The 10,000-nt window shown below is 41.6% G+C and overlaps 1 protein-coding gene across 1 annotated transcript in view; it reads right to left on the reverse strand.

The window, feature by feature from the left end:
- cacng2b (calcium channel, voltage-dependent, gamma subunit 2b) overlaps window positions 1-10,000 on the reverse strand; it is a 20,010-nt gene that overhangs the window by 9,409 nt on the left and 601 nt on the right. Inside the window, exon 1 of the mRNA XM_082189848.1 lies at window positions 9,438-10,000. This exon is cut by the window's right edge and continues 601 nt beyond it. Within this exon, the coding sequence (XP_082045974.1) occupies window positions 9,438-9,648 (211 nt within the window). The 5' untranslated portion in view covers window positions 9,649-10,000. The remainder of the gene's footprint in view (window positions 1-9,437) is intronic.

A 10,000-nucleotide genomic window follows, 5' to 3' on the forward strand; every position in this document is an offset into this window, starting at 1 on the left:
TCTACATCATCACCTGTCTCACTGCATCCTCACCTGTCTCACTGCATCCTCACCTGTCTCTCTGCATCATCACCTGTCTCACTGCATCCTCACCTGTCTCCTCACCTCTCTCACTGCATCCTCACCTGTCTCTCTGCATCATCACCTGTCTCACTGCATCCTCATCTGTCTCACTGCATCCTCATCTGTCTCACTGCATCATCACCTGTCTCACTGCATCCTCACCTCTCGCACTGCATCCTCACCTGTCTCTCTGCATCATCACCTGTCTCACTGCATCCTCACCTGTCTCTCTGCATCCTCACCTGTCTCACTGCATCATCACCCGTCTAACTGCATCATCACCTGTCTCACTGCATCCTCACCTGTCTCCTCACCTCTCTCACTGCATCCTCACCTGTCTCTCTGCATCATCACCTGTCTCACTGCATCATCACCCGTCTAACTGCATCATCACCTGTCTCACTGCATCCTCACCTGTCTCTCTACATCATCACCTGTCTCACTGCATCCTCACCTGTCTCTCTGCATCATCACCTGTCTCACTGCATCCTCACCTGTCTCACTGCATCCTCATCTGTCTCACTGCATCATCACCTGTCTCACTGCATCATCACTTGTCTCACTGCATCATCACCTGTCTCACTGCATCCTCACCTGTCTCCCTGCATCATCACCTGTCTCACTGCATCATCACCCATCTAACTGCATCATCACCTGTCTCACTGCATCCTCACATGTCTCACTGCATCATCACCTGTCTCACTGCATCCTCATCTGTCTCACTGCATCATCACCTGTCTCACTGCATCATCACCCGTCTCACTGCATCCTCACCTGTCTCACTCTTCTGCCAGCCCAGGTGTAAAGTCTGACCTTGATTGATTGACTGTAATAACTGTATGAGAGTCTGAAGGGAATCACACACACACACACACACACACACACATTGATTGAATCGTCTTGTATCTCGTAAGTGAGTGTGTGACACAGATCTCAGGCTCATTTTAATCTCCTCTCACCGGAACAGAAGCAGTTTTTACAGACCCAGAAACTGATCAGATGAAGAGCACAAGAGCTTCATGAAACTCAGTTTCGCTTCCATGGTTTCGCTTCTCAGTGCAAGCGTCAGCAATAAAGAGAATGAAAGAATGAATGATTGCCTCTTTTACGTGCAACAATATTGCGATATTAGCGCTGCAACAACAATTAATCGATAAAATCGATAGCCAATAAAAATAATTGCCTGTCACATCATCTTACAGCACTGAATAACATATGAAATTACATATTTTATGGACAAAACACAAACCCTTCCTCAGCAAAACGGAAAACAAAAACTGTAATTTTGTTGTTGGACATAAAATTTAGGTTTAGAATTCTACATGTGAGTATTTTTATGAGAGCAGTAACTGTAACTTATAGAATGTAACTGGATATCAATGTAAGAAGAAATGATGAAGAAATTACAGTAACAGAGGAGCGAATGGGTGTTAACTTAATTTTAAAAAATGTCAGTAAAATAGAGAATAAATTTGCCTTTTTATCAGATTAATCAAAGAAATAAAGTGACAGATTAGTCGATTACCAAAACAGGCCTAGACCCCCCATCTGACCCGTATCCATAGCAACTGAGGGGTCAAAGGTTAATAGCTTGATCTGCAAATCTCCAAGGAGAGATGAAACCATCCTGATCTCAGACCAGAGAGAAAACACAGGACAAGAGAGAGAGAGAGAGAGAGAGAGAGAGAGAGAGAGAGAGAGAGGGAGAGAGAGAGAGAGAGAGAGAGAGAGAGAGAGAGAGAGAGAGATTCATGTGACATCATAAGGAAGTGATTCTAATTCGTAAGAGCCTGTTCTCCTTGATGCTGATTGGTTGATTCTCTCTCTTATGAATAAACTGACTGAATCTCATGTCGCGGAGATGTTTAATGTTACTGAAAGAAGTCTCTTCTGCTCACCAATGCTGCATTTATTTGATCAAAAATTCAGTAAAACAGTGAAATATTATTCCGATGTAAAACAGCTGTTTTCTACACTGAACAAAATTATAAACGCAACACTTTTGTTTTAGCCCCCATTTTTCATGGCCTATTTCTCTCAAATATTGTTCACAAATCTGTCTAAATCTGTGTTAGTGAGCACTTCTCCTTTGCTGAGATAATCCACCCACCTCACAGGTGTGGCATATACAAGATGCTGATTAGACAGCATGATTATTGCACAGGTGTGCCTTAGGCTGGCCACAATTGGCGCTTTTCCACTGCATGGTACGGTACGACTCGGTTCGGTACGGCACGCTTTGGCGCTTTTCCACTGCATGGTACGGTACGGCTCGGTTCAGTACGGCTCACTTATGACGCATTTCCACTGCATGGTACGGTACAGTACAGCTCGCTTCGGCTCGCTTTAAATGGTACCACCTCTGTTGAGGTTCCAAGCGTACCGTACCGATACTAAAATGTGACGTGAAAACACTGCAGATCACTGATTGGTCAGACAGAATCATCACTAAACCAGTTCCGAAAACCAGTCAGTATCTGGTGTGACCACCATTTGCCTCACACAGTGCAACACATCTCCTTTGCATAGAGTTGATCAGGTTGTTGATTGTGGCCTGTGGAATGTTCGTCCACTCCTCTTCAATGGCTGTGCGAAGTTGCTGGATATTGGCAGGACCTGGAACACACTGTCGTATACGCCGATCCAGAGCCTCCCAAACATGCTCAATGGGTGACGTGTCCGGTGAGTATTCTGGCCATGCAAGAACTGGGATGTTTTCAGCTTCCAAGAATTGTGTACAGACCCTTGCAACATGTGCCGTGCATTATCATGCTGCAGCATGAGGTAATGGTCGTGGATGAGTGGCACAACAATAGGCCTCAGGATCTCGTCACGGTCTCTCTGCACATTCAAAATGCCATCAATAAAATGCACCTGTGTGCCCATACTAGTGCTGGGCGGTTTGACCAAAAATTGATATCACGGTTTTTTTCAAAATTGTGCCGGTTTACGGTTGATGACGTTTTTTTTATTTTTTATGCATAATCAGGTGTTCAATGCATTTTCTACTGGTTGAGGGAGGAATTACTGCAGTAAATTGACTTTAGTGAATATTGTAGAATAATTCCACACTAGTAATACAGGTTTGCATGGCCCCAGAAAATTATGCAGTTGTTTACAAATAAGAGCCATTCATGATTCTAATGAATTGAGGAATCAGAATGCAAAGACAATTGCAGTCAGAATACAGAACTTTTATTTTTATATTTTATTTTGAACAACACAATTAGAACAACTTGGAATACTTTTGCTAGTTCAAGTACAAGCCAGGAACATTACGTGCATTCAAGTAAATATAAAAAGAAAACTTGTCTTCCAAGACGTGTTTGCGGCTAAGGTGCTGGAGCAAATTGCTTGTGTTGCCACCTTTGGCGAGAATTTTAGCCCGACAGCACTTGCATAAAATGGTTGTTTGGTCGACGTCGGATTTTTGGAAACCAAAAAACCTCCAAACAACAGACCCGGCTCCTCTTTTTGGCACAAGTTCTTCTGTGTCATGTTCTACTAATTCTTCAGCAGCATCCATCGTTCCTGTAACGTAACAGAGCACTGCTGTTTGTTTACCCTCACTCGTCGCTGCTTAGAAGTGCAACATGTAAAGGGTCCGTCTGAAACAGTGTCGCGCGGCGCAGCGTAACGTTCATTCCGAACGTTGTGTAATTTAATACACCGGTATGGCGGTTTATTAAAAATCAATATCGTAACGAAAATATAAACCGGTTTTCGGTTTGAACCGGTTTACCGCCCAGCACTAGCCCATACCATGACCCCACCGCCACCATGGGCCACTCGATCCACATTGTTGACATCAGCAAAGCGCTCACCCACACGACGCCATACACGCTGTCTGCCATCTGCCCTGTACAGTGAAAACCGGGATTCATCCGTGAAGAGAACACCTCTCCAAAGTGCCAGACGCCATCGAATGTGAGCATTTGCCGACTCAAGTCGGTTACGACGACGAACTGCAGTCAGGACGAGACCCCGATGAGGATGACGAGCATGCAGATGAGCTTCCCTGAGACGGTTTCTGACAGTTTGTGCAGAAATTCTGGTTATGCAAACCGACTGTTGCAGCAGCTGTCCGGGTGGCTGGTCTCAGACGATCATGGAGGTGAAGATGCTGGATGTGGAGATCCTGGGCTGGTGTGGTTACACGTGGTCTGCGGTCGTGAGGCCGGTTGGATGTACTGACAAATTCTCTGAAACGCCTTTGGAGAGACTTATGGTAGAGAAATGAACATTCCATTCACGGGCAACAACTCTGGTGGACATTCCTGCAGTCAGCATGCCAATTGCACGCTCCCTCAAAACATGCGACATTTGTGGCATTGTGCTGTGTGATAAAACTGCACATTTTAGAGTGGCCTTTTATTGTGGCCAGCCCTAAGGCACACCTGTGCAATAATCATGCTGTCTAATCAGCATCTTGATATGCCACACCTGTGAGGTGGATGGATTATCTCGGCAAAGGAGAAGTGCTCACTAACACAGATTTGTGAACAATATTTGAGAGAAATAGACCTTTTGTGTACATAGACAAAGTCTTAGATCTTTGAGTTCTGCTCATGAAAAATGGGGGCAAAAATAAAAGTGTTGCATTTATAATTTTGTTCAGTGTATGTGAATATATAGTAAAGTGTAATTTATTCCTGTGATCAAAGCTGATTTTCAGCATCATTATTCCAGTCTTCAGTGTCACATCATCCTTCAGAAATCATTCTAATATGATGATTTGATGCTCAAGAAACATTTATGATTATTATCAGTGTTAAAAACATTTTCAGATTTCTGTAAAAACCGTGATGCATTTCATTAATAGAGGTAGTTTAAGCATCACTTCAGGTCCTTCTACACACTGAAACACTTCTGACATTAATCATGTTCATCCAGATCAAAAAGTCGTCAATCTAATCAAATCCCTGCAGTCACAAGCTATAAACTCATAAAGTCAGTCCAGTGCAACTCTAAAGAACAAAACAATATATCCTAGTGTACACTAATCAACATAAATAACCAGATAGATGAACGTATCTGTGACCAATATCAAAGTTACCAATCTAAACGCTTCAAAAAGAGAAGCGCCCTACGAAATATTGATGCAGAGACACATTTACTGTATGTGTGTAGTTCATAATCTGCTGCATAATGTGTTTCCAGAATAATAGTTTTTAAATAAACAGGGTTTTTTTTACATTTTGAGTTTTACTCCATGAATCATCTATTCAGAAAAAGCAACGTGACAGAATAAACTGACATTTAAATCAGACTTTATACTGATAAAACAAACCATAAAAACCACACTGGCCACACGAGACTGATGATCTGTGGCACAGTGAGGTCACAGGGGTCAGAGGTCACAGGGGTCAGAGGTCATCGCTGACAGTGACATAACAGGCCATCAAACATCCCTCAGGACACTCGAGCTCCAGCTGACCAGAACATTGACTGATAGAATCGTCACACAAATGCTCAACACAACGTATTATTTTACGCAACAGAACATGGACATAACAATGGTGTAGAACAAGGTTTTCTCAAAGTTATGAACAACTAGTAACATTAATAGAACATTAATTTAGTGTTCTCTGGAGTTTAATACTGTTCTCAAAACATCAGCACAAAAACATCATTTTTACAGCGTTCATGGAATGTTTCAGTTGGACGTTCATGGAATGTTTTTTAAATGTAACGACTTGTTTCGGAACGTTCAGAAAACATTCAAAAGTAACGTTCCCATAATGTTTGAAGAATGATTCAATGGAATGTTCACTTAACGATCATATAAGAAAAGAAAAAAACATTAAAAAAACTGACTTATAACGCGCAGCTTTGTTTAATGCGTTGACGTAATTTCCACTGAAACAGGAAGCTAAGGCGGGGCATATTGAATGGCTCCTCCCCCTTTTCAAACAGCCAATAGCATTTAGTTCACCTCACAGACTGACAGCACCATGGAAGCGAATCCGAGTAAATTCAACAGTAAAGATGTGAATAAATTCTAGCCATTTCATTCTTAACCAACGTACAAGAAAAACTAAATAAAACTTGAGTGTTTGAGCAACCGAACACACACTCCAACACATATTACGTGACGTTTAACGCTCGCCCACGTGGTGTTTATAGCATAGGGGGCGGAGCTTCAGATTCTAGAGAGCATTTGATTGGACAGAAGATGTGATGAGAAGGGATGACGTCACAAAAATCCATGACCCATTTTAGTGGAAGTGAGAGACTGAGTTTTGAATGCTTATATCTCCTAAATGCCTATTTTGTCATTGTTTTGGAACACACCAGCTTATTCATAACCTTAAGGCTGACATATTCATACTAAAAGATAAAAAACGTACATTTTGTTTCCAGGGGGCCATTAAAGGGAACATTAGCTAAATGTTCCTATAATATATTTTAGTTAGCTGGGAACATTTTACAGTTTGGTTTGTTTCATTATTACGATCAGGCAGAGTTCATGTTAGGACACTGAAGACAGTGAACCCTGTCTGGAGGAAGACATGCATGTGCTAACCTGAACTACTCAGTATAAACACAGGAATTACTCAATCCTGCTGGATCCGTTCGGCACATTAAACCAAGAGTTATGTCGATTGTTACAGAGATCACTAAATATAGGCTAAGACAGTAAATTATAAGCACATTGTGCAAAGATTTAATAAAACCCTTCATAAATACTTAGGATTTATACTCAATAAACTGAATTTCAACCAGAAATGAATGAATAAACTGAAGTCAAGCTTCACTGGATTCATAGATCAGGCCGAGATCCGTCATATAAACCAGCACACATCACTCGTGTCTCAATCTGGGTCCAGTGAGGCTAACAAAGCAGAATTGTGAGATAAAAAGTCGCAATTACCTTTTTTATTCCTTTGTGGAAACAAGCTTCAATAGTATTCTTACTCTAAAAACTGCTAAATGGTACAGCCACAGTCCGTTCTGCACTTCTTTAGTGTGTTCTCTGCAAGTACTCATTAATATTTTACACTAGTAGCCAAAGCCTCACATCTGAACACAGCAAACGCTGACCCTGCTGCAGAGAGCCTGACTGACAGCTGTCAATCACACTGAAAATCAAACAGGAAGTCCTTCCTGAAGCTTGAATATGTGGATGTCAGTGTGAACAGACTGAACATTTAATACAACAGGTATAAAGAATCTTTATGCAGCTCTTCATTAAGGACAGTAAGAGCTTTACACAGTTATTGAACTCAACTGAATTGATCTGAATTGTCTTTTTAGAGCTGAATCAGATTTTTTCTCATATTTGATTTGATTATTTTCCTGTTTATTAAAAGTCAAGTTGCTTTTAAACGCTCTGAACTCTAGAGATAAAGCTGACTCGACTATCTTCCTTCCGAAGATTTTCTGTGAATAACGACTTAAACGTGAACGTGTTTCTCGCACAAAACTATCACATGACTTCGGAAGACTTGGAATACCACGCTCAACCCAGCTGACAAAAATATATTCCAAACGCTAATATTTCGCTAACGTTCCCGTTAAGTTATGAAAACATTCTTTCTGAATGTTCTCTGAATGATGTATAAATAGTGTTTTTGTGCTGATGTTTTGAGAACATTATTAAAGATTCTGAAAGAACGTTGTATTAATGTTAGTGGAAGAATGTTTGTTCAGAACTTTGAGAAAACCTTGATGCTTTTATTGTCCTTCATCATTATGATCAGTGTTGGGCAAAGTTACTTTTAAAAGTAATGCGTTACAATAATGCGTTACTCTCTAAAAAAGTTACTAATTGCGTGACTTAGTTACTTTTTATGGAAAGTAATGTGTTGCGTTACTTTTTCTCACCTGGGATTTTTTAATCATAATTAAAAAAAATTAATGCCCTTTCAAACCAAAAGTGAACTGAATAATGTTTCCGCCACAGAATAAGACATTCTAAAAGATAATTGCGACTTTTTATCTCACAAATGCGAGATATAAAATCAGAGTTGCGAAATATAAACATGCAATTCTGAGAAAAAAAGTCAGAATTGTGAGATAAAAAGTCCTTTTTAGATAAAAATCAATTACTTTTTAATTTTTTTATTCTGTGCCCGAAACAAGCTTCCATTGATTCACGTTCAAGAATCAGATGACGAAATCAAACACAAATGTGATGTTAATTTAAAGTCATCTTTGCTTATTCGAATGGTTGAATTGTATCATCAGCAGCAAAGATATATTTGTGTTATTCTGAGTTTGCATTTGACTGTTTTTATTCTGTTTGATGAATGCTGAATATGTTTTTGTGCAGGTGACATGAGTAAATGCACGCTCACATTTAGTCTAGAACTAATAACCATCATGGTCACACACAACACCTCTGCATTTACAACCGATTTCTCTCACAAAAGTAATCTGATTACGTTACTTGTAATGCGTTACGCCCAACATTGATTATGAACTATAGACCTTCTGTAGCCCCGCCCCTTTTCAGCGCTGCGCTCACTGTCTTTTGACTTCCGGTCTGTATTTTCACAGCGATTCTGCGTGTTTATTAATGAACAGCTCGTTTTAAAATCTTCCCGGTCTACTGACATTTGTTAAGACATCTGCTTTAAACATCACAGTCCTCATGATAACTTTCGTTAACTTTACATTAAGTAAATCCACTTCAAAAGCTAATTACTCCTGGACAGCAGCGCCATAGAGATATACAGAGCGACCGCAAAAAACGGAAGTTCAAAGACAATATTCTAAAGATGGCGGTGCCCTCGTTTCTCTGGCGCATAAGGTCTATAAAGATCCGCACAAACGAGTTTCTCCCCAGACAGCAACAGAGTGTCGGCCCAGATCCGACCCACACATGGATTCCACACGTCCCGGATGTGGGCCGACACTCTCTGGCATTCAGATGCAGAACAACAGCAGGATTTCGATCTCCTACCTTCCCTGTCAGAAAAAAAGTCATTTTTGCTTATTCGTATGGTCGAATTGTATCATCAGCAGGAAAGATATTGGTTAATAAAGTGAGATTAAATACATAAAGTAGGCTATATTTCTTACAATTTAGCATATTTAATTATTGGAGGTTTGCGTGAAATTCTGAACTTGCATTTGATTCCGTTTGATGGATGCTGAACGTGTTTTTACACAACACAGTGTCGGCCCAGATCCGGCTCACATCCAGGCCGTGTGGACTCCAGATGTGGGCCGGCACTATGATGCTGTCTGGGCAAATTTTCTTGCTTTTTGATAGTTTTTCTGATGACAACCCAGACACCAACATAGTGCCGGCTCACATCCGGTACACATGGATTCCACACGGCCCGGATGTGAGCCGGGTCTGGGCCGACACTACGTTGCTCTCTGGGATTCAGATGCAGAACAACAGCAGGACTTCGATCTCTTACCTTCCAGACAGCAGGTCCTCCACAGGCCCGAGTGGGTCATCACCTCCTCGTTTTTCTTGCCGGTCTCGTTCTCGTTGCTACTCTTCGTTTTGCAGACGCCGCGCGAGTACAGCCAATAGTCGGTTCCCACGGCGATGGTCATCAGACTGAAGGCGGCGAAGGCGCCCACCGTGGTCAGGAGCATCTGCACCCCGCGCTCAAACACTCCCATGCTGCCGCATTCCACGAAAGGGGAGACCCCTTTCCTCTTGATGTATAGGAAGTAAATATTTGTAAATTTAAGGGGACAAAGAAAGAAGAAACAAGGAGCCTGAGAGCCGAAAAGGGCCCTAGAGGAGTAGGGGCCAACAAAGGGCCGATGAATTGAGAAGGAAGACAAGAGTGCGGGTCAACCTGCACCTACATACTAACCCAACTGATTATGATTGGCTTTGAGTGGCACTCAATGGGAAGCTGAACATACTGCCATTCATCTTCACTCATTCTGGCCTGATCAGGCACGAGCCGTTAAATCCTCCGGAGTCCGGACTGATGAATGGAAATCAGAATCACGTTCCCGAACC

The sequence above is a fragment of the Leuciscus leuciscus genome (genome assembly GCF_965113295.1).
Source record: "Leuciscus leuciscus genome assembly, chromosome: 14".
In the NCBI taxonomy this organism is placed as follows: domain Eukaryota; kingdom Metazoa; phylum Chordata; class Actinopteri; order Cypriniformes; family Leuciscidae; genus Leuciscus; species Leuciscus leuciscus.